Source organism: Coturnix japonica, chromosome 1 (genome assembly GCF_054131305.1).
Source record: "Coturnix japonica strain WE chromosome 1, WE-NBRP24, whole genome shotgun sequence".
Classification (NCBI taxonomy): domain Eukaryota; kingdom Metazoa; phylum Chordata; class Aves; order Galliformes; family Phasianidae; genus Coturnix; species Coturnix japonica.
In genome coordinates, this window is record NC_140663.1 from 12,105,797 (window position 1) to 12,130,441 (window position 24,645).

At 44.6% G+C, this 24,645-nt stretch overlaps 2 protein-coding genes and 2 long non-coding RNA genes across 13 annotated transcripts in view; 3 read left to right on the forward strand and 1 right to left on the reverse strand.

Moving 5' to 3' along the window:
• The window catches only part of KMT2E (lysine methyltransferase 2E (inactive)), a 53,300-nt gene extending 50,794 nt beyond the window's left edge, over positions 1–2,506 (forward strand). The window contains 1 exon segment of the mRNA XM_015885824.3: positions 225–2,506. Coding sequence (XP_015741310.2) covers positions 225–1,739 — 1,515 coding nt within the window. The 3' untranslated portion in view covers positions 1,740–2,506.
• A 942-nt stretch (positions 2,507–3,448) lies between these two features.
• LOC146762288 (uncharacterized) lies at positions 3,449–4,428 on the forward strand. The gene is made up of 2 exons (XR_014933447.1): positions 3,449–3,877; positions 3,977–4,428. It is a non-coding gene; the product is annotated as an uncharacterized LOC146762288 (long non-coding RNA).
• The window catches only part of SRPK2 (SRSF protein kinase 2), a 121,913-nt gene continuing 101,439 nt past the window's right edge, over positions 4,172–24,645 (reverse strand). For 5 of the 10 annotated variants that reach the window (XM_015885950.3, XM_085513379.1, XM_032442344.2 and 2 more), the window contains 5 exons: positions 20,793–20,893; positions 20,585–20,692; positions 10,289–10,358; positions 9,487–9,579; positions 4,172–5,801 (listed from right to left, as the gene is read on the reverse strand). In XM_015885950.3, coding sequence (XP_015741436.2) covers positions 5,617–5,801; positions 9,487–9,579; positions 10,289–10,358; positions 20,585–20,692; positions 20,793–20,893 — 557 coding nt within the window. In that variant the 3' untranslated portion in view covers positions 4,172–5,616. Of the gene's footprint in view, positions 5,802–8,963; positions 9,057–9,486; positions 9,580–10,288; positions 10,359–20,584; positions 20,693–20,792; positions 20,894–24,645 lie in introns of all 10 variants that reach the window. The other 5 variants (XM_015886025.2, XM_085513390.1, XM_085513383.1 and 2 more) reach the window with 2 other exon arrangements.
• On the forward strand, positions 10,599–21,396 carry LOC146762289 (uncharacterized). Its single transcript, XR_014933463.1, has 3 exons — positions 10,599–10,731; positions 14,808–14,924; positions 21,261–21,396. It is a non-coding gene; the product is annotated as an uncharacterized LOC146762289 (long non-coding RNA).

Genomic DNA, 24,645 nt, shown 5'->3' on the forward strand with positions numbered 1-24,645 from the left:
ATGGTCTTTGATTTTAGAGCACAGTTTGTATGTACTTGGTAGAAATGATGCCTGTGCTAAGTTTGAGCTTCCTTCTGTCACAGGTTTTCATATATCAGATGCATCCTTTGCCTTCATGTTTTTCTGCCATCATCAGAGAGCACTATTCTGAGAAGCTGCTTCTTGCTTTAGTGCTTTCATAACTAAATGTTCTGAATGTTTTGCCCTGACTCTTTTTGTTCTAGCCCTCTTCGCCGAGTCCTGTAGTTTCAGCACCATCGCTGGGAAAAACACCCACGAAGGCAGATTCACACTGGGACGCTGCAGCGAATGCACCAGAGGCCGAAGGTGTGAATCATCCGAAATCAGAGCTGCAACAAAAACAGCTGACAAATAGCGTCCAAGCACTTTCAAAAACTCATCCATCTCAATCACATCTGCGCAGTTCTGCTGAGCAACTTTCACATTCACAGAAGTTGCCTTCTGCACCTTTGAAGCTCCACTGTCCCCCTTCGCCTCACGTAGAAAACCCCCCGAAGCCATCGACGCCCCACGCGCCTGTGCAGCACGGTTATCTCTCACCAAAGCCTCACTCGCAGCAGTTGGGATCTCCATACAGACCTCATCATCCACAGTCACCTCAAGTCGGAACGCCCCAGAGGGAAACGCACCGTGGTTTCTATCCTGCAGCGCCAGCCCTTCAACCCGGTAATCAGCAGCAGGCCAGTGGGCCGCTGTTCGCTCAGACAGCTTCAGGACAATCCTCGGCTTCTTACAGCCAGTTCAACCAACAGAATTTGAACAGCAATGCGCCACCTCCCCCGCCTCCTCCACCCCCTTCTTCCACCTACTATCAGAACCAGCAGCCCTCTGGAAACTTTCAGAGTTACAGTCAGCTGAAGGGTAGCATCCCCCAACAGACTGTGTTTTCATCCGGACCAAATCAAGCACTTCCTGGCTCTGCGGGTCAGCAGACAGTGCCGGGACACCATGTAACTGCAGGGCATTTCTTGCCCTCTCAGACCCCCAGTATTCATCACCAGGCTTCAGCGTCTGCTGCTCCTCCTCCTCCGCCGCCGCCTCCTGCTCCGGGCCCTCACCTGGTTCAGCAGCAGAGCACCCATCAGCAGCATTCTGTAGCACACGTCGTCGGCCCGGTTCACGCTGTGGCGGTGGCTCCCGGATCTCACATTCACTCTCAAGCTGCCGGTCACCACCTGCCACCCCCGCCTCCGCCGCCGGGCCCCATCCCCCACCACCAGCCTCCTCATCCTCCAGCCGGACACCAAGGTTTGCAAGCACAACACCAGCACGTTGTAAACTCTGCTCCTCCTCCCCCTCCACCTCCCCCATCCAACGTTATAGGCTCGGGGCACCACCCGGCATCGGCACAAGGGTTACACCACCCATCGCATCAAGGACCCCCCCATTTTCCCTCGGGCGCTCACACGGGCGTGTCCTCCTATTCCTCGCAAGCCCCCCATCACACGACGTTAGGACCCGGACCTCAACATCAGCCTGCTGGAACAGGGCCTCATTGTCCACTCCCCGGTCAGGGTCCCCACATCCAACCTCAAGGACCAAACAGTATTGCAACCCCCACCGCTTCAGGGTTCTGCCCGCACCCTGGCTCAGTAACGCTCCCGCACGCAGTGCAAGGACCGCAGCAGGCGTCACCGGTGCCTGGACAGATCCCCATTCACAGAGCACAGGTGCCGCCCACCTTTCAGAACAATTACCACGGTTCAGGGTGGCATTAAGATGGATCCCCTTAATCCTAAACATTTTTAAAATGTTCTGTAAGATAAACTGTGTATATTTCGTATGTACCTACGGGAGGTACTTTTTAAAGCTTGTACATGATACTTTGTATAAAAGCAAACACCAGTGCTCTCTCATTGTATCTTTCCATTTTTTGCTTTTTAAAACTCCCCGGACCGTGCTGTTCAGCCAGTATTAGCTATTCCTTTTTGGTTTGTAAGTGAACATTCCAGCTGTTTTTTCTGGCAGTAGGTTTGATGCTGCATAATCTTTAAAGTTTTATCGTTGCAGTTAAATTCATTTAGTGAATGTTTTCTATATTACTTTTATACATATGTAATTAAAGAAGTACACAGGCTACGTGATGGCACTAACAACGTTTTTTTTTTCCCCCCCCATTTTCTTCTGTCGACAGTTCTGTGTGCATAGAGATAGAACAATGCAATACCAGTTCTTATCGTTTCGGTGTGGACATGGCTTTTTGTTTCATCAGTTATTTGCAGAAAATGTAATTTAATGTATAGACCGTTTCTAATGTCTGAGTGCTGTAAATACTGTATTTCTTTTGCTTGTAAAATGGCTTAAAGCTGCTTTCATTTGATAGAGTATTGTATATAATAAGTCTCTTTTGCAGAAAAAAAAAAGTGTGATCTTTGTGAAAGTAGTACAGTATATGACCTTTAATTTTTTTTAATATACTGTCACATTGCAGCACTGGTTGGGCATTTTAATTCATGTTAATAAATCACAATTATGTCAGTTTTAACCACTTGTCCGGAAGGGGTGCTGTGTGTTGAGGGCTGCCCTGCCCGCACGGAGCTGTGCGGCTGTTCCTGCTGTGCGGTGCCTGCTAATGGCCTTCCTGTCATTGCACAGCTGGCTGTAGAAGTGAGTGCAGGAGGGGGGAGTTTTGTTCCCTTGCTGAGCTTAGAGGTGAGGAAAAATTATTTGGATTCAGGCAGGGTCTGCTGTCAGGTGATGCTGGGTGAGTTGGTGAAGTATTCAGTTTATTTGATGTTAAGCCGATGCGTTGTGTCTAACAAATGCCAGCACGGTGGTGCAGTAAAGCTCTATCAGATGATGTTTTGTTCTTAGTTACAAACCACAGCACCACCTGCACAGGTCAGTACGTGCCTTCCTGCTTCTGTTGGAGCTCTTACTGCAGTTTGGCGGGAGCGAGACCTTTATAGCGTAACTGTGGTGTATGAGAGTGTCCTGCAGCTCATCAGTGAGTGTGTGCTGAATTCTGTTCATGTAACGGAACAAATGCTTGCTGGCTCTCTTTCAGAACCCAGAGAAGAAAACCAGCGTGCACCTTCCTCTGCTCTGGCTGCCAGAAAACCTGCCACAGGACAGGATGGGAAATGGCAATTCCTACTCACTGAGAAAAAGTGGTAATTCTTCTAGTATAGACAGTACTGGGTTTACTTAAAACTTTGCTCATAATCATCAGAAAAGTACTTTAAGTGCTTCCCTGAACAGTGACTGGCTCTGCAAAACACACCAACATGATATGGAATATGCTGCGCTCTGTGCAGTAGAAGCAAATTGCCCGGCTACCAACCAAAGCAGCAGAAAAAAGGAAAAACCCAACAGACTCTTGAGAAGTCTATGGCCACGGTCACAGCTGGTTAACCAGAGCCACCTCCACGTGTGGTCTGTTAATTGGTAACACTTTACACTGCTGTTACTGAGTGACCCGGGGGGGAACAGTAGAACAGGCCCAGCATTGGCCCCAGCTCCCTAAGCTTTGTTCTGTCACCCTGGTCAACCAAAGGGAAAGGAGCGCAGCAGCAGCAGTGAGCCCCCTCACCCAACCTGACACAAACGCTGATATTCTCTGTGTATTTAAGAGCAACCCTGAAATCGGTTGCAGCATCCACACACTACCAACAGCACGGCCAGGTGCGAAGCATAATGATTTACCTCTGGATTCCTTTGTAGCCTTTTGTTTCTTCTCACCAGTGTCATCCTTGAGGCCTTTAAAAGCAGTTCCTGTGAGAGGAAGGAAGCAGCAGGCGGAGGCACCTGGTACTGACACCCCGCTGGTGCAGGGCCACAGCACAGGATGAGTTTCTGCAGCCCGTAGCGTTGGTGGTGCGCTCCTTGGTGGCCCCCGGGTCTTTGTTTGGATGAGGTGTGTACGGGTTTAGGGAGGGGGGTAAACGGCTGCTTGCTGACATGAAGTTAAACACCTTGAATGAAACACGGCTCGGTTTGGTCTCATTTCATTTAGCACCACGCAACTGCAGCCCATCGTTCCCCGTTACCCTTCAGAAGGAGCGGATTTGTCCCGTGCGATGTTGGTTACAGCTGAACAGAAAGAGCTGCACTTCAGCCCGGGTCACCCCCACCCACCGCCAGCACGGCGCGTCATTCTAGCCACCAGTGGGCCTAGGGCTAGCAAAGATGGCAATGACAGCACACTGTCTGAAAAAACAAAACACTTTAATTAGACAACTGCAAGCACCTCAAACAACTGGTTATTGTTACAGCATGGGGCATCTTCTCACAATCTAGTTATTGCAAAGGCGTGTGAATAAATTTCATATGGACAGAGTCAATAAAAAGTGGCACCATAGTTACATGAAAATCAGAAGTAAGCTTACATTCATCCCACTGACTTCTAAAAGAGGCCAAAACACACCTCCGCACCGTACATTCTAAAATCTGTATTGCCTATAAGCCTCAGTCTATGTAGCTTTTTTTTCCTAGGAAACACATAGTTCTGCGTGCAGCGTACAAAGAAGAACTGTATGTCTGGTTATGGGAAGAAGTGAAGCTAGTGCAATTTGTTTTAGAGACACGTAAAGCTATGAATGGGATGAGCATGATCTCGCTTCCTGCCTTTTGCCCGCTGCACTGTGACTATTGGCAGCTGTCCTCCCTTCGCTGACTCAAGCGCACGCTTTTCTTGTAACAGATCAGTAACTCTACACAGAGTGGTTCTCATGCTCGACCTTTAATTTGTTTCTTAAGGTAGAGTACAGCTTACAGTGCTTAGAAAAAGGCAACACCATATGGTACCATGTCTTCACTATCACATTGTAAGGGAAATTGCTATTTTCTTTCCTTAAAAGCACTTAAAATAGGCAAAAGTTCTAAAAGGGAGTGCTAACTGATAATGCATACTTTATTAGAAAGAAGTCTAGCCTTCCTTTAAAGTGCCGTTTGGGGAATGAAATCCTGTAAACCAGAGCCACTTTGTTTAAAATCCAATGGATGGGAACTGCTACAGAATAGAAAGTTTACACAATTCCTTAAAGCAGTTTGAAGTCCACTACATGCAATCGGTTTTGCTATAGAGCTCTCTAAAACTTAGTAGCTTTACTCTGAAATTGAGTCCCCGGTCCCATATTTAAATGGAAATAAACATTTACAGGGTGCATTTACATACACTATAATACAAGAATGACGTCCCTTTGCCAGAAGATAAAATTGTACAGTTCCTCGCCCTAAACTGGCTTCTGACTTCATAAATTTCTTACGCTTGTAAATTATATAATATGCATCAGCTAAAATAGTTCTTTCATAAATAGTTACAAAACTTGCCAAAACACATGGGAGGAAGTTTCTTTTGTTCAAAAATCTGACATCTGAATGCCACACAACACAAGAAACAATGCTTAAAGACACGTTAAGTGTTTTCTGAAGAAAGTGGGTGAGTAAACTACTAGCTGAGGACAGAAAGACTACCCTTCCCCAAGAACACAGTGCACGAAAAGCAAAATGTCAAACAGTACCTCAAGCAAAATAAAGGTCTGAGGGTTGAAGCCAGCTCACGTGTGATCCTGCTAGAGGATTTGTGACAGTCACCATTTAGGTCCGATGCATTGAAAAGTGGTTGCTGGCTTGTTTTATAGCTGAGAAATGCTGCTAAGAATTCAGCCATGGATGCCTAAGGCATTCTCCAGCTGAAGCGCGTTTCTCTGGGACCATTTCTAGCATGGGGATCAGGAAATCTGTAAACTGTGCGGCGTCTTCGTGAGGCCAGCCGTACTTCTCCACAAGCACGTCGAAAAGGCTCCAAGGCTTCAGCTTCGTAATGTGCCGGAGTTCTCCTGCAAACACAAACATTGCTGCTATTAGAAAAATACCCCTTTGCCCGCTGCTGACCAATGCTTGTTTTGTTCTCCAAGAAGCACTGTTTAGGAAGATGAGCGCACTGCAGGTCCCCACAGTGACTATGGCTGGTGCTGAAACCAAGGAAGCATCCCCAGAGCAAACTGCGCTTTGCACCCAGACAGCACTGTGGCCGGTCTGCTTTTTTCTGTTATCTTGAAATCACAGAACATCTCAGCAGGGGAAGGCACCGGAAGGATCGCAGATCCAGCTCCTGGCTCCACACAGGGTCACCCAAAATCCAAACCCTGTGTCTGAGAGCACTGCTTAAACGCTCCTTGAACTCCTCATCTCAGTGCTGTGCCCACCGCCCTCTGGTGCAGACCTTTCCCCACCCCTCCCCTGGCACAGCTCCATGCCGTTCCCTCAGCCCTGTCGCTGTCACACAGAGCAGAGCTCAGCGCTGCCCTCCGCTCCTTCTGAGGAGCTGCAGGCCTTCCTTCTGCTCCTCTACACGGAAGCACTCCATCCATCTTGTGCTCGCAGTCAGCAGGAACACTGCTGGCCAACAACCCCAAATCTCACAAGAACTGCTCCAACCTTAATGCACGAGTCTCAGCACCATGGGTCGTGCTGCTTCCTACATGACATTCACCATCAGCGCCGCTGCAGACCAAGCCAAACACAACGGTCCGGCACTGAAGGCTCCGCTCCACCTCTGAGGAGGCCGGGGCTGGCTGCTCCCACAGAATGCAGCCCCCAGTGCTGCCCACATCATCTACAAACCCACCAGAGCTCTGAGCTGCACCAAGAAGGTGGCACGTGGCCACCCAGGCAGCGTGATTCAGACCAAAGGAAGGATGTGACAGCTCTTCAGCCAGCAGCCTGGCAATACAGCCACGTGTATCCGCAGGCTGTCAGGACTGACGGGAAAGAAAGGCTCTTTTGGCTGCTCCCCCTCTGCTGCCACCTCCTGCCTCCCAGGCTCATATCTGGGCCTCAGCCTCTGTGCGATGCTACAGAAACAGCTCTGTGGGCACTTCTACCTGATCCTGATCCTGCACCATCCCCAAACCACTCGGGCTGCTGGTAGATTCTCAGCCAGCACTGGAGGCTGATCACAACTCATCCACAGACTCACAGACGCGCTGTGTCATCCTGCATGGGGCACAGTCACACTATTTTAAGCAAAGTGGTTTGGCAACCCGATGGCTGCCTGCAGCTGAAATCAGCCACCTGCAACCTGCTGCCCATCGCCAGCTACATGACATCAGCTCCGAGTCTCCCCACAACCCTGTGGCCATGGAAGTTCCAGGGCGGTTGAAGACAGCCATACCCCCATCCTGCCTCTGGGAGCCTGAGCCAACCGCTTGGCAGTGCCACGTGTGCAGCAGGGCATGTCTGCCACCTCAGCACAGCAGAAGGTTCTCCTCATGGTGCCACCTGAAAAGCAGCTCTCCAGGCACTGTCATAAAGGCTCCAACACAGTAAGACTGCAAATGGTCAGTCCCTGGCAAGAGAAGACTGCTGCTGGCAACAAAAGTAGGATGTGTGGCCCATGGTGTGCCGCTGCCCTCCTGCCTTTCTGCCCAGTAGGGAAGGAGGGGACTGAGACAGAGGAGGGAGAGCAGAGTGTCCTCTGAAGGTCACAAGGGGATGGTTCCAGTTGCAGCGTGTCCCATGAGAAACACTGTGTCACACAACAAATTAAAGCCCTGTCTTCATCCTTGTATTTACATTATGTTGTCTTTGGCGCTCTGTTCTCAAGTTAAAACCCAAGCACATCAGAAGGCCTGGAAATCCAACGTCGCCATCCACTTTGTGAACAAAATGTCCCTGCCATAGGTACTGTCCCCCAAGCACTCCTGTGTTTTCTTCTTTCCACGCTCCAGTGGCACAAAGTGCACATGGCTGCACGCGGGATGCTGCTGTTTGGTGGCTGTCACTGTGACTCCTGAGGTCTCCACATACTCCTCGAATTTTATAACATGGGGCTTGAGTTCAGAACACCCACGGAGCTGGGACCAGCCTGCCTGGGCAGCACGGCGCACCACGGGGCTGTATCAGCACCACGGGTGGGAGCTTCCTCCCAGTTCTGTGAAGGCTGTAGAAGAGCTTCAGATAGTATGCGGTAACAGTAATCTCTGTGTGGTCCAGACTTGGAATGAACACTTCAGTTCCACACTGGGGATGCTGGAGGGTCCGTTCCTGCCCCATCACTTCACTGTTTTGCACACTCCTGGACCTGCTGTCCTTGATTTGCCTATCCCAGGTAGCAGCAGCTCCTCAAACTCACTGCCCACAGGTGGGAAGTGCTGCTGTGCGCCCACAACTGCATTTCTCTGGCACTCACACTGCTGTACAACAGCTGCTTCCAGCTTATCCACCACTCTGTAAACACCCAGCAGCCCCCTCCCCTCCACACTGAAGTTCTGGGCTTTCAAGCTCCCCAGTAATGCAGCCACTGCCCCTCTGCCTCCATTACCCCCAGCAGGCAGGGATGAACACATGGAGAACTGCACGTGCCCTCCCGTGTAAGAAGCGTGTCTTACAGAGCAGCCTGGGCAAGTACCAGGCGCTAACAGGGTAGTGTATTTGCTGGGGTTAACTCTGCTCCTGTGTGCAGTGATGCACAGCTCAGCTGTAGCCCGCAGCACTGGCAGCACTCACAGTGAGACAGTGCAGAGCGGCCACAGTGCTCTGTCCTCACCCATCCTCCTGCAAACAAGGATGCAGAGGAGGCCCCAAGCACAGCTCTGAGCATTACCCTGTTGCACACCCCGTGTCTGCAGCCCACAGCCCGCAGCCCTCCCTGTGCATCCTCTGCCGGTGGGTGCCAGCAGTGCACACGCACAGAGGAGGGCACAGCTCCGTTCCAGCAGCTCACAGCTGTGCACAGCTGACATTTACACGGACATCTGACGACAGATTCACACAGACACTTGTAACGCTCACACGTTGCTGAGTATGTCCCAAAAGAAATTTTAAATGAAATACCAAAACGAGTACTGCAAATTTTCACTTTCCTGGAAAAGCCAAGTTCACACCACAATAAGAAGAGCTCTCCATTAAGTGGAATATGTCTCCAGTACTCATAAGTGCACACACTCTCCTTTTGGATAGCATTATGCTTTAAATTAGTGTTGCATAAATACCGTTACCTTTTTTGGTGAAAAACTCCTTGGAATATTTCCCCAACATAGCGTATTTTCGAGGGATTTTTCCCAGCAGTTCAATGATCAATGCTATGTGGTCTGCATTGGAGAACATTGCCAGCAAAACAGAAACATACAACAGTTTAATCAGTACGGTGCATGCACACACTAACATGGCCCGGCACAGACAGAAATAGATTGAGCCTGGCGAAAAGACACGCGGCGCCCCGTGGTTGTTTGGAAAGATGCTTTCAGCAAAACCTCTTTCTCAGAACCACATCTGAGTATCGGCTGCCACAAGCAAGTTCTGCTGCTTACTGTAAGGCGCAGCACCTTGTTAATCAGTTTTGGTTTTAAAAAATAGAATAAGAGATCAGTTTCTGGCAGATTTCTGCGTCTTTTGCTTTGCAAAACTAAATAGTTGCAGCACGATTACAGAAAACACTCCTCAGCAGGACGCGCTGCCAGCAGCAACAGCAATTCCACTTCTGTCTGCATCACGGCACCGTCCAAAAAGAAGAGGTACTACCTCTGCGATTGAAGAATTCCCGAGAATATTTTCCAGATAGAGCAAAGTGCCTTGGGATATTGCCTAGCAGCTCTATGATGTGTGCTATGTGGTCTATGAGGGAGAGAAAAAAAAGGATACGGGAGTGGAAGGGGCAGGGAAAGGATGGGATAAAAAAGAAGAGGAAAGAAACTGGAATTAGTAAAAAATCAGAAATAGTTTCAAATCAACAATGTTTGCAGCAAATCCATGCAGAGGTTTCCATGATCAGCAGAGCTCTGGCATCATTAGTAGCACTTAGGAACAATGAATGATGCCCACGTTACCACTGCAAAGGGCACTTACAAGCAAACAAGCATGAAAATGGACGGGTATACAGATGGAAGCAGGAGTTAATTCTCATTTAAAAAAAAATAAATAAATTAGTAATTGTCTAATTCAGATAAAAATCCACAAAGTAAACATTATTCCAGTGCCAATCTTAGACATTACTGCAAAGTTCAAATTCTACGCTTCTTTTCTAAGCTAAGATGTTGTTATTCTCAGTCAGGTTTCCACACAAATGCAGTCTTACAAGAGGGGCAGTTTAATTCCTTCAGGCAGTTGCTAAGTAGATGAATATCTGCAGAAGGGACTTTTTGCCCACCCACTGCTACTGATGGAACTTACAACTAAAAAGAAGAAAACCGTTTTTATGTTCTGAAAGCAACGTGTATGAACAGTTCACTAACAACAAAAATTAAGCCCGCTGTAAGCTTGCTAGGAATTTAAGAAGAAGGTGGAAATATACAGAAACACGCGCTACCTCAGAGGGCTTTCATACCTTCGTCCCTGGAATAATCTTCACCAGAATGTGGTTCGAACAAATAATCTCCAGTTGCTAGCTCAAATGCCTATAATGTAACATAACATAACAGACATTTTTATGGGTATTTCAGAAATAAAGCTTTCAATCTTAAAACATCAGCAATATATTGAGCGGAACAAAGACGGAACCAACGCTCCAAGCCAAAGGCCTGTGGTGGGACACGAGGCTCTGCAAGGGCTACTCACCTGGGAGCCACGGGTCCTGCAGTGCAGAACAGCACAAACCTGGGCTCTGAAGGGAGCCCCGTGTTCAGCACCAAGAACCCCAACAGTGCACCCCAAACGGGGGTCCACCTGCACAACTGGGATGAACGGAGGAGCTGGGCAAGGAGCGCAGGAACACAGCCCAGCCAGCCATCCTGAGCCTTAGTTGTGCTAAATGCGCCCAAGGTAATAGAGGTGAGTCAGGTTCTTCTAAATACAGGGGAAGGAGCTACGCTTGTACCTGAGGGCTTCTTATCTGCCAGAGATCAAATGCCGAGGACTGAAATAAAAATGTCTGCATCGGAAATAAAATTCATTACTAACTATAATTAATCACTGCAAATTGCCGACAGGGTAAGCTTCGCTGATGACTCTAAATTTACATCAGTTTCTAAAAGAGTCTTTTTGATGAACCTGAAGCCATCAAAGTAAATACTGCAGTCCCGGGGTAAATAAAATAGCAAGGCTGAGACTGATGAAGGAAATCAGAAGAGGTTGATCCCTTTGGGTCACTGTGGTGCTCCCACAGGATGCACACCCTGCAATAGGTCAAGACAAAACCTATGGGCAGCGTTTCTACTTCTGAGCAGAGTTTCTCCATTCAGATGTAATGTGTAATAAAAGCCTCCAAGGAATAAAATAATTATGGGAGCCTGTACTTGTGTACAAATATGGATCTGATTTGTCAAGCAATTCTCTTTCTGCTCAGGATCACCAATTACCCAGGCAGCCACAGGAATCTAATTCCTTCCAGGTGGTCTAAGTATCAAGCTGCTCTCCATCTCCAAGACCAGCAGAACCATTCCAATAATCAGACAGAGCTTGCTGGCACGGCTTGAGAAGGGAATTTCACTGCGTCAGAACATTTACTATAAAATACTTGTTTCCTGAAAATACACACTTTTCTGTTCCAATCCATAATCTGGAGTTGTTGAATCACCTGTAAACTTAACCTATTTATGGGTACTTGACTTTTTCAAGCTGTGAACTGCAGAGTGATCCAAGTGGGCTACAGCCAGAACAATTCGCATAGTGGTTGAGGAGGTAAAAATACCGTTTGCTGACATTTTTGCTGATCCTACAAATGTCTTTCATTTCTGAACGTGTTACCACTCACGGGAATTCATGGTTTTTCTTATTCTACTCTGAGTTCAAGACTGGGAGCTTTTATTTTACAGCTTCAAAAGAAAAATAACCGAAGAGACTTCATAAATTACTATCAGCTACTTAAACTGAAGACATTTTTAGGATAGCAAGAAGCTGCACAGGACCAACCCAACACGGTCAACCAAACACGGCCAACCCAACACTGTTACTCTCTCAAGATGAGACCACAAAGCTGCACGTGTCCCCTCTGCACCCAAGGGAAACCAGAGCTAACTTTCGTAGAACACACGCTGAAGGAGCTGATTTCTGAGGGCATTAAGAAACTTATCTCTCTTTAACACAGATTCCTAGAGAACAAAGGGAATGTAGTTGAATTTAGTCACAAAGGTAAACTGCGGAGGAATACTGCTCCTGTCCCCCAAAATGAGGTATTAATAGCTCAAAATGTCTGCGTGGGATTAAAAAGATTAAATTGGAAAAACTGAAAAACCTTTCAGAGAGAAGCACAAGAAGCAAGAGTTCCACAGCGGGATTTGAGATCAGATGGTATTTAATGAGAGCTGCAAATCCTCACAGATTTAGGATATTTATACCACTCTCCTACCAAAACGAAACCAAGGATTTTAAAACTGCGATGCTGTTCCCCTTCTCCTGTTGTTGTACAGCTTTGACTCCAAGTCCAGGATGGGCAGAACGGCAGCAGCTCAGACATTTAAGTTTGTGACTTTCCTTACAGGCCTCTGCAAAACCCATAACAACTCCTGAGACAGGTGCACACAGGGACACCCAGAGACAGCCTTGCCCTTTGGGTGCCGCAGTAAATACCTGCAACACTCTTAGCGTTACCTGCAGGAAAACACCACACCAATTCATCTGGAACCAGTGGGCAATAGGTTCCCAGAGCCCTGCAAGGCAACAGCCAGTTAATGTAAGATAAATGGCATTCCCAAGATTTCATTTCAAAAAGAATAAATCCTTGACCAAAGTTTTTACCATAAAGTAACTGAAACAGAGTCAGCATGAAAAGCACATTGACAAGCAGGTAAACAGCAAATGAAACCTCTGGTGTTAACAGTCAGAGTTCCCCTTTTTAAGCTCATGTTCACAGTGGGTGCAAACAGCAGTGTGTGCAATTACTCAGTGCTACCCAGAGTGGCTGGGATTCAGAACTCCAACTCTGGCAATACTCGGGTGCTCTGTACACACTCAGCACTTTTCAGTACTTTACACCCAACAGTAGGTACAGAAAACCACCCAATTCATAACTGGGTGTCAGTCTGTGGTAAAATCAGGACCTGGAGACCTGCAAATGGTAAGAAGAGCTCAGGATGGCAGAGCACTGAGGCAATGCTGCAGGCTGAGCATGTACAGTGCTGCAGTAACAAGCACATTACCAGCACAGGGCAGAAGGAATATTCCCCTCTTCTCAGCCCTCACACCCACATCTGAGACCTGTGACCCGCCTGGGAGCACCAGCACAGGAGGGAAACCAGGAAACTGCAGAAAGATCAGGGGAGGACCTCTGATATGGAAGGCAAAGCGAGAATTTACTTGTCGTACTCCACTTCCTGAAAGGCAACAATTGAAAAGACAGAGATACGCTGTCCTCAGAAGGGTACAGTGAAAGGACAACAGAGAATGGAAACAGGTGGCAATGGGGAAAATTCTGAAAGGACACAGGGAAAAAGTCATTTTAAGAGACTGGCAGAGCACTGGGATGGGCTGCCTAGAAAGGCTGTGGAAATGCCATCTGTCCAGGTATGAGACACTCAATGGGATGAGGCTCTGAACAACCTGACGTAGCCTTGATATTCAGCGTGGTTCAAGCAGGAGGCAAGCAGACCACTGAACCTCAGGGGATCCCTTCCAATCAAAGTACGTCTATTATTTCTATGGTCCTGCAAATGCAAGCTAGCCAAACTTATGTAATTACTTTCCTACTCAACATGTTCATTTTTAAAAACTATATTTTTTTTTACAAAAACTCAAGACTTTGAATTATCATCCTTTCTTCCCTAATGCTGACATTTACCTCAACAGAAATCAGCACTGCAACTAACGTATGTAGACAACAAATGAGACAAAGCACACTTAACATATGGCACGAAAGCCCAAGGCAATCAGCCCTCCTTGCTGACTGCATTGGCAATCGCTACTCACCACTTTTCTAAGGTTATCACAGAAAAACAGTCTAGACTGTTTCTCACCATCTGCAGATGGAGAGCATTTCAGATAAATGGTCACCCTGCTGCTTTTGTAGGCTCTGCAGGGGCTACGATTCCTTCCCTGCCATGTGGCTGCATATGAACCCACCACAATACCAAATTGTTGGCACTGCTATCATACATTATGGATCCGTGTCTAATCACACAATTGGAAATAGCTACATTTTCAGTGTATGACAGCTGTGTACTCAATCTGGTGATTGAAAATGGCTGCATGCCTCGGGAAAGATGTCTGGGAGAGGACGAGAAGAATAATTCACTTGGCTTTCATCAGGCTCCCTGAATTCCTCTTATGAAGCCCCAGCTGAAAAAGGACAACAAACTCTAGGCCAGGATTATTATTTTGACAGACAAGATCCAGCTCTTGGACAGAGTTTCAGCTGAAATGAAGAGCTGTGAATGAGAAGACTTACTGCTTTAAAAATGGGCTGAGATTTAAAAATGCTGTTCCACAGGTATGTGGGAGCATGGAAACAAGAACAAAAAAAGAGCAACAAGCTTTTTGAGATAAGCACACCAGGTAACAGCCTGTTGTCCCATAAACATCTTATTCTGAAGATCCAGGCAGTGAAAAAACATGAAAGGGATTTTCACGGTTGCCGCTAGATAAGAAAGGCCAGACACACAGAACACAGACATGCAAGGGATGCTTAAAAAGGAAAGAGTTTTCTATTCTTTGATAAAACTCCAGTCTCAGAATCACACAAATGCTGAGTGGCTGCTCTGGAAAGTCAGTCAACTCCCTTGAAAAACCACTTTCTTCTGAATGTTTCAGGTTGTCCACCCACCACCTTCAAAGCAAAAGGGTGTGCAGTGATTAATAACAGCATTTTGTACTGTATCTGCCTACTGAAAAATATGTGCATAGTGACTTGAAGCTTTTCTTATCTCTGGCATTTTTTGTTTTCCATTTCTCCTCACAATCCTGATCCTGTGCAGACCGCTACATGCCATCACACCTTCAGCACTGTGCCACATGTACAAGTGCAATGGTGTCTCATGGTCCTATGGAGGCATGGCTGATTCCTCCCACTGACAACACAACACAAAGAGCAGGTGAGCACAGCTTCCTCCAAACCCCATGTCAGAGGACATGATACAAAGAATAAAGCAAGGGGCTGAGCAACAAGCATTTAGATATAACATCATAAGCCTGCTTCATATCATGCTCTGCTCGTTCTTCCTCCTGCCCCTCTGAGCTCTCTCATATGAACAGAATGGCTCGCAACAAAAAAACAATGTTAAGCTTGCCTGCCTGGCACCACAAGCTGTAATGTCATTCTCTCTTATTATGAAAGCTGTTTGCCTGCTCTCTTCTTCATCCCACCCTGGTAGTATTTCTTTTAATCATTTGTATTCTCTTTGGATAGAAAAAACAGCAAGTACAATTCTCTCCTCCTCTGACTTCCTGCCCGTCTATAACTATGACCTATTAGCTGCTTCTCACTGTAAAAACAAGATATTTCAGGAATCAAAACTCACCACAAAAGCCACCTCAGATGTGTTTTAAAAACACATTGTCTTGTTAATGTTTTAGCTTGTAATACAGTCATCTCCTCGCCACAGCTAAAACAAGGCTGTACATAACGAGCAACAGAAGTCAGATGATGACACTCATCATTTCAGGTGCTTTTCCTGCTTCCAGTCCAAAGAACATAAATAAGGAGAAGCAGTGGAATCGTGGTGCTCGCAGTCCTTTCCAGGAGCATTACGAAGGGATGCCCTCAGCCAATGCTAGCTCCCTCCTCCTGCCAGCAGTTCTTGGCAGCAGCAGTGGAGTGCTCTATTCCATGGCTTTTCAGATCCAGGAAATGCTAAATCATTCACTGTCTCTCCTCAGCTTATGCTCTGCAGAAATTGACCCTCTCAATACTGCAAATGCAGAAATTCAGCCTGATCCAGGGGCAGTTTCAACTCAGCTAAAGGCAATGCTGGCTCATCCTTTTTTTGAGGTGAAAATGAGAAACGTACTTCTTCCTTGCTGGCATAATTAAAACAGGACTTAGTACAGCAAGGGAATGCAGGATTTTGTAGAATATACTGTGAGGAGAGATTTGCAGTGTCTCACTTTGGATGAAGCAGCTCTGTATCCCACTTAAGTAGGCCGTGCTGGTGAAAGAAGGGCACCGTGCAGTTTCCTTAGCAAAAGGTGCTAATGTCCAGCACGTGATTGTAAGAATCACTCAGGCCCAGTCCATCAGAGCGGAAAAAAAATTCACTTACATTTCGTATCATTTGTTGCTGAGCAGAGAACAAGTAACCAAATTGTCTGCCATAGCCCTGAAAACCCCACTGACGCCTAACTCCATCAGCTCCACAGCACATCACGCATGCAGTGATTCTAAGCCTCCAAAGCTGCACATCTCCAGCACTTTTCCCCTTTTTTGTTGTCTTTCTTAAGACTCTCAGATTCAGATTACCCGAGCAGAGGACTGGTACTGGCCTGAGAACACCTTCTTTCATCCCCTAAATCTGGTTTCAAAATGTACTTTTCTTGTTTAGGGTACAAGAACTGGGCTGTGCTGAATCATCTAAATTTAGAAGATTCAGCCCACAGGCTGCTGGCTTACAAAGGTACTTATTCAATGACATAACACCAAATGAAAGGGAAGTACAAGGTTTTTAGCGCTGAGTTATTTCTCCCTCACTCTCCTTGCTTCAGTTATAAGGTAGAGGCCTTACATGACTCTTATGTTGATTTCCAGCACAATTAATCCTGATGAGAATCCCTGACCACCTCCACACTAGAGATAATACAAATACAAATTCCACTTCCTCTTAGGATTTTGCACCAAAATTATGGGGTTGGTGGCTCAATGAAGCCAACTCATACAAGCAGAGTCTGCCTAAGGACAGCAATCCATGCAGACACAGCATACCACGTCCTGAAAGCCAGATTAAGGGTGGTATTCCAAAAGATGCTGTGCACACATAAACACAGACCCTTTGCACTCTCAGGGCACCATCATTCGAGGCTTTTGTTAAAAACATCGTTGTCGTCTTCACGTTCATTACTAAAGAGCAAGAAAAACTGCTCAACAAATGGTGTTGAGAAAAAAAGAGTTTGCTGCCGTTGTGGTACACCATGAGCTCTGTGCTTGACAATAATTCTTTGTGCCACAGATACAAGCCAACACAGAAGCCGGTAGTTTTCCTACTCACATAATCAGTGCTACTCCCAATGAACAAGACTGCTTCATTAACAATCAGAAGGCAAGGAAAGACCTCAGGCTCAAAAGGAGTTCCATAAAGCACAAAATCAAGTTAAGACACCATGTGAAGCCTGGTCCCAATGCCCTCCAGAAAGTCCTTCACAAAATCCACAAACCAAGAGGTAGGAAAAGCTCGAGGTGTTTTCTACAGAGTATCTGACACGCTGATGGATATACAGCGGATGGCAAATCCCCCTTCTATTTTGCAAGGCAAGCAGTCTTCATGCTTGAGTTGCATGAGTTAAGCAGCGCCGTGACTGCCTGGGAAGCAGCCCTTCCAGGAGGGTTTGGTAGCTGTGTTGTGGAATTTGAACCACTTGCGCATGGGTTTGAAGCAGGAAGTCTTCTGTCAGAAAGAGCTACACAGACAGAGCAGTGAGGGGCTCACCTCGATTGGTCTCTGAGAGGACTCTACTCAGAAATCTCTGATTTGCGGGTCCTGGATACACAAACACCTATCAGACACATTGCCGAGCAATTCTGTCCTTGTGAGATAGAAATATTTACAACTTTCTGTTCAGGCTCAGAGAACAATGATTCGGAGTTCTGAACAACTGTTCTAACAGCCTGACATCTCATCTTTGCTCAAATACCATCTTACTTTGCATTCACCTTACTTCACATCACGCATATTAGGCACAGACTTCTGCAAGGTGTGTATTAACATTCGATAAATTGAGAGAAGAAAGCTTATCCAAAATCAAAACCACTATCAGAATGAAGGACAGGATCTGTAATTGTATCACAGCTCCCAGTGCAAAGCCAAACGTCAGCCTTTCTGGACAAGCATTCAATACTATTCACCACTACTTCTGACAGGGAGATATATTAGAGGAATTACCCCATACACAGCCTCAAATTCACAGTCACTTGTTAACATATTGCTAGCCCTTAACAACCCACCTCTCCCCTCTTTTTTAAGCAATGAAGGAGAAATACCAAATGCAGTCAGCACAGGGGTGAGTTGGCAGACCTTATGTGCGCTCAGTGATATCATATTTCTGTATTCTATATATGTATCTATACATATGAAGTAAAGGATGATGGAAACTTGCAGAGAATAAAGTAACAGCGATGCTGCTGAATCACTCATTTTACAGAGGACAGCTTCCAAAAGTGTTCTTAACAACACTGAACCTGTCATATATGCAAAGCAAGAATTCAAAGAAGTGGAGAATCACCTTCCTCTCCACTGAATTTGTCCTAGCACGGCTCACAGGATACCTGAGCTGTATTTTCAGTCAGTCAGAGCAAAATAAACAACGCCTCCAGCTTCAGCAGACAGTCCCCTTTGAAAACACAGGTGTAAGCACTACAGAATAAACTGACATAAATATGGAAACAAGAGCAAACACTGGAAACAGTGCTTCAGAACATCAGTTCTTGGATGCTTTAGGGACTAGAGAGAATCAAATCATGACTTCCAAAAATGGCCTAGATAAGTTAACACCAGTCATGTTTCTCTGGCTGTTAATCTCTGTCAAAAACCCTCTGCAGAAAGGCTATTAAGGTCTGCACAGTTAATACCTACCTCAGAGCAGTACTCCCTCTGCTACAGGGAGCACTTCCACTGCCATGACCCACTTCCTAATCACACAGGAATTAAAGCAGATCCTGAGGAGTTTTCAAACTCTGAATTTTTGAGGCGATCTCTATCTTTTACATGACTGCATTTGTACAGTGAAGACAACTGCATTCAACCGCTGCACGTCAGTGCTGTAAGATTTCAGTATTTCTAGTGTTTTTAAGGGCAAAAATACCATGTCTGTGGCCGAAGACAAAAGGGAACTCTATTATTTCTGCCTCACATGCTTTACTATATTTAAATAAATAATTTTAATAAAACATTTTTTTTTCAGATGAAAATAATTAAATTTCATAAATAATCATGAATCTGAATTAAGACACCATCAGCAGGAGGGATTCTTTAAGTTTTGAGTTTGTTTTCTTGGGCTTTAAAAGGGATTTACATGAAGAAAGCAACAGAGCTTATGTGACATGAAAATGAAGGCAAGTGTAAGGGGCAGGATGAGCTCAGTATTTCTTTGCACATTCTTCATGTCCCCTTATACCATACAGTGTTTTCAAAACCCATCTAGTTGCTACAAATAACTTAAATGCAGGTAAAAGATCTTGCCATATAAGAACTCATACATTGTGCCACAGATCCCACCCTTCAAAAGGGGTTTTCTCTATTTAAAAGGAACAATAAAGCAACTCCCACCACGTGCCAATTAGCAGGATGTAGGCTGAACCAGTACAACCTTTAAGACTATACAGTAATATAGAGTATTCAGTACTGTAACAAGGTTTCAAGTAGAACAGAAGTTCGCAAAATATCAGATATAAGGAATGAAAAGTTTCTATAGTATTCTTACAGCTAATTATGGGAAGAATAAATAAAGAATTCGGGTTCAAAATTGTAGAAAATTTTCTATGCTTTGTTTTCAATCCAATAGAAAAATTCTACATTTTGCCTCAAAATGGAAGAGTAAATTTAGAAATGGATGTTCTTTTCCATCAACTAAAAGAAAAACTAGTGTTGAACTCCAGAGAACACATACTTGCAGATTTACTTATAGTCAGTTACTTCCAACACATGGCTTGCTGAGCTTATAATATCTGTAGGATTTTATGTTCCTTTCAGTCCTCCTCCTCTCCAAGTTCTGCAATTCTTCTCATCACCCACGCCTGCAAACTGTGTCTAGTATTTAAGTGTTCTCCTCCTCATCACACACTTAATCTTTTCAGATACATATTTGTAAAATATAATGACTCGAATAAGTTTTCACTTTTTAAATAGACAAAGGTATTTCTAAACGTGTTTCCAACTCTAATGAGAAAATGCGCGTAGATTACTTGTCCTGGAAGTGAGACTGCAAACAGAATCAGTGTTTCAGAAAGTGCAACAATTAGCCTTTCATCCTTCCTACACTTTAAAGCTTTTAAAAAACACATCAGTTTTACTGTGTTAAAACAAATTCGACACAACATTACCACATACTTTGCTAATAGAATAAATTCCTTCCCTTCAAGATTAGAGTCTAAAGCTGCGATCTGCAAACCTACTCTGACAAACGCTTTCACTGAAGTTGGCAAAATTTAAAGTATTTCAGGTTTTCACTATTTTATGCAAGAAAAAGGAAACAGCGCAGGACTGCACAGTCTAATACAGGAACAAAGTATACAGTCATACTACTTCAATTGGATTCTGACATTTAAAATACACACATCTTTCCCTTCAAGCTTACATGTTTTTAACTGCAAATTTAAAATGCCTGAAATGAAAACCAGAACATTTCTCCAAAATACTTCCTGTTGATTAAAGACGATTAAAATACTGAAGTAAAAGGGAACAACAATCAGCTGCTGTCTGACGGTATATAATCTATAGCAGCACATTTCTGTCAAAATATCAGAATTATCCTCGTCAGATTCCTTCCCTCAGTAAACAACTATTTTTAGGGTTCTTTTCTTGAAAAATACACACTGTACAGTTCTTACCATACATGCTGTACTCCAGATATCTGCAGGTGTACTGTAACCCGCTCCTATTAAAACCTCTATGGATCTATATTGTCTGGTCTGGATGTCTTCTGTGAAGTGCTTATGCTAAAACAGAAAGAATCACATTAATGGCAAAAATGAGCAATGAAAAGGGCTGTTCTAAACAGTGAAGACTAGAGAGTTGAATTGATGTAGTTACACTTACCACCCAGCAGGCATTTCCCAGGTCAGCAATTTTAACTCTAATTTTATCTGCATTTCGTGGGTCCAGTGGATTCACCAGTAAGTCAGCAGCACGAGTTTTTGCTAATACAAACAAAAGGCAGAAGAGTATTCAGAACATGCTACTCGTTTTCTGTAAGTGACTTTGCTGAACATTAGGAGAAATTAAAGCAACATAAACAGGATTTCAATTTCTTACCTTGATTTCTAAACATCCTCACACATACTAAGCACGTTTTTTAATAAACTTCCATATACCTATTATTAAAATATGTGGCAGAGCATCTATGTAAAAATGAAGCATATTTCCATGACAAGACATGTTAAAACTCAAACTGCACATAAAAGACATTCTTTAAATGGTTTGATTGAGAAAATGAATCCATCCCTTCCACTCCTGGTTAAGGTACCTGAAGTTTGGCTGTTGCTTTTTTGTTGTTTTTCTTTTCAGATCTGCCCCACTGGGAAAGGAATGATCAGAACTCGGCCGATTTCAGAGCCCAGCAGCCTGTTACTCGTTTCACAGATAATTCAACATTGAATCAAAGTTCTCTGAAGGATCTATTTGCACTAAACATGATTAAAAGTAAAACTGCAAAACTGCGATCTAATTAATCCAGCAATCTGTATATTCTCCTGAGACACTGGAGGTTCTAACATACAATGCTTGAGGACTCCTCCTTTTTTCTTGCTATTTTTACATACCACCTGCTGACTCCTAACACGTGTGGGGAAGAAAGCAGGTTGCCTGAAATGTGGAGGAAAGAACCAAGTATCACAAGTACAATAACACCAGAGGGACCATCAGTTTCTTCATCTCAAAGCCACAAGAACTCAACCAGAAACTGATGGTGAGACATGAAAGAGATACCAGATCTGAAAGGCATCTGGGAATCCAGAGGGGATATAATGATCAGTTAAACCTGCATAAGTATATTAGAAGAAGAAAACACACGGCACATGAGACAAGGAGGAAAATGAGAGGAAGTCTAGCAGGATGAGTTGCAAATGACTGAAACGAGATGCAGATCTTGAAGTACTGGGACAACAAGTGCAAATGAGCAACCATGGCACTAAATAATGGCCATCTTGAAAAGAAAACGGCAGAACTTACCAGGGAAGAAAACACTAAATGGCAGAAGACAGAACAGGCAGTGACCTCAACAAAACAGTCCTCTACAAGAGCTGTAACTGAGTGCAAGGCTCAAGTTTTAAAAAAGCACCAACAGAGAGTGTAAAAGTAAAATACACCGAGAGAGTATTAAGGTTGCTTTCTACCCCTGAAAAGACAGAAAATACTTAAAGTCTTCCCTTAAGACCATGCAGCATAGCACAGTCAAATTTTTTTTAAACACAAACCCATGCATTATTCATGAAATAACAGGAGTCAGTTCAGTAGCCTTGCTATTGCTGAAATAAATCCTTCTCATGCATCTTGTTGAAGGTGAAGGACTGCAGTAAATAAAGGAGAATGAAGAAGGAAAAAATGGCTTTGTTAGTGAGACATCTGAAAATGACATTAGGAAGCATTTTGCAACCTCCCTTTAACACAGTGAACAGGCAAAGGTAACAGCCAAGTGCCTCCATCTTCATGTTTTTCTCATGAGCTCAGTGAGCTTGTGTTCTTTATTTTCTGAGATGAATGAGACACCTCAGATTCTGACTTAGACTAACACCGATAATTCACAACTAGCTGTGAAGTCAAAAAGACGGTACTTCTTAGTAAGAACTCTTTAAAAGCACCCTGTGATACTCAACCTGAGGGCAAACTTAGTGAGCATTTCTAATTTTCACTTCTGTGTGTCCCAGTTTTGTAAAACTGAGAAATATCACCTCCTCTTCTCACAGTCACACCATGACAATATACTTAGTAAACATTCAGACACTGGAATGAGGAGGAAAGTCATGACGAAATTAATAAATCTGTCCCTGAGAACGTCTGGTCGCACAGTTATACACTCAACAAAGAATTAAATAAAGGTAAAAACTTGACAAAAAATAGTTGCTCATCCACTGAATGCAGATCAGCATTAGTTGAGAACATGTTACATAAGAACGTATAGCAATGGCTACATGGAGAGACATGCAAACAAAGTCTGCATCCATACATGAAATGAGCACTAAAGATACAGTGAAAAAGCAGCACCATTTGAAATATTGAATGGCCTGCAACTGCCATAACGTCCTTCATTCTAATGTAGTTGAATTTGTCTTATCACTGTTTAAATTGTGCCATTCAGATGAACAACATTAAGCTTTTTCTCCTCCTAAGGAAGTGGTGAGCTATGGCTGAATTTACGGTCATTTTACTTTCTTTGCACACAAGGACTGTATATTGCTCCTGATGAGGTAACATCAAAGAGGAACGAAGTAGGCTTGTTTCTCCAGCTGTGGAGATAAGCTGATCTCTTGCTGACAATACCAGCTTTATGCTCTGGATGCATGAGGATTCTACACACCACCCCAGGAAAACAGCAGGAGAGGCCTTCTGCCTCTATATTGCCAGCAGTGAAATGGAAGAGGGGGTTCTGGTGATGGCAAGCTGAGCAACAGCCAGTTGTACCCAGCACTGCCAGTGGGCGAGGGGAGGGCTCTCTCTACTCAACTGTATTTTATTGCATATTCCTTGTCTATTTGCAGATTACCTTATGTAGATTCTATAATAAACTGTGTGAAACGCTTCAATGGCAAAAATCCTGCTGTTAAAAGGAAGCCAAGTTAAACAATCTTACACCACCTCTGGCCTTAAGTTATGTGAATAACGCGTACTTGCATATATCACCTTCCTTCTCTCTTTCCTGTGTAGATGACCTGCTAATGCAAATACTTTACAACAGTAACTTATTTAATACACTTTAGAACAAGTTCTAAATCAGAAAAAAAATCACAATTTTGCTTTCCTCTTAAAATCTGGGATGGTAGATTTACTGTAACAGAACAAGACTGCTTTCGTTTTGTGTTCCAAGTTGCATTGATCAAACTCTCACGTTGGAAAGTATGAATAAGCATCCAATTTACTTAGAGCATGCTTAGCAGAGCCACCGCCTTTAAGGACACTGCTACAATTCTTTCACAGAATCACAGAATTGTAGGGGTTGGAAGGGACCTCCAGAGATCATCGAGTCCAACCCCCCTGCCAAAGTAGGTTCCCTACACCACATCACACAGCTCGGCATCCAGGCAGGTCTTGAATATCTCCAGAGAAGGAGACTCCACCACCTCCCTGGGCAGCCTGTTCCAGTGCTCCATCACCCTCACTGTAAAGAAGTTCTTGCACACATTTGTGCAGAACTTCCTATGCTCCAGTTTCTGTCCACTTCCCCTTGTCCTGTCTCCACACGTTGCTGAAAACAGTCTGGCCTCTCCACTGTGCCCCCCACACCTCAGATATTTATAAACCCGGATCAGGCCCCCATCAAAAAATAACATGTTTGCTTTTCCTTGAAACTTGGTTATAGGAGGTCAAAGATAACCAGAATGGTTTGGGACCAAAATACCTGAAAAGTCTCCACTCCTTGATACCAGCCTTACTTTTTTTATTTTTTTCCTAAAACTCTTCTAAGATGAAACAGTAAATTTTAAATAATCATGAGGTTTTGCATTCAGATGACGTAACATTCAATAAGCAAAATGTTCACTGCAGGCAAAGCCATGAAGATTAAATCAGTGAGCAATGAAAAAAATGGTTCTCAGTAGCGGGCTGCAGCTGTAACCCAGTCCTAGCTATGACTAGTCTGACCTCATATCCCACTTTATGCCCAAGCCTGGGCAGTGCCAAGGAAAGCAAGGACATGGGAGCAATCTGCACACTGCAGAGGAGCGGACTTCAGAGGCTG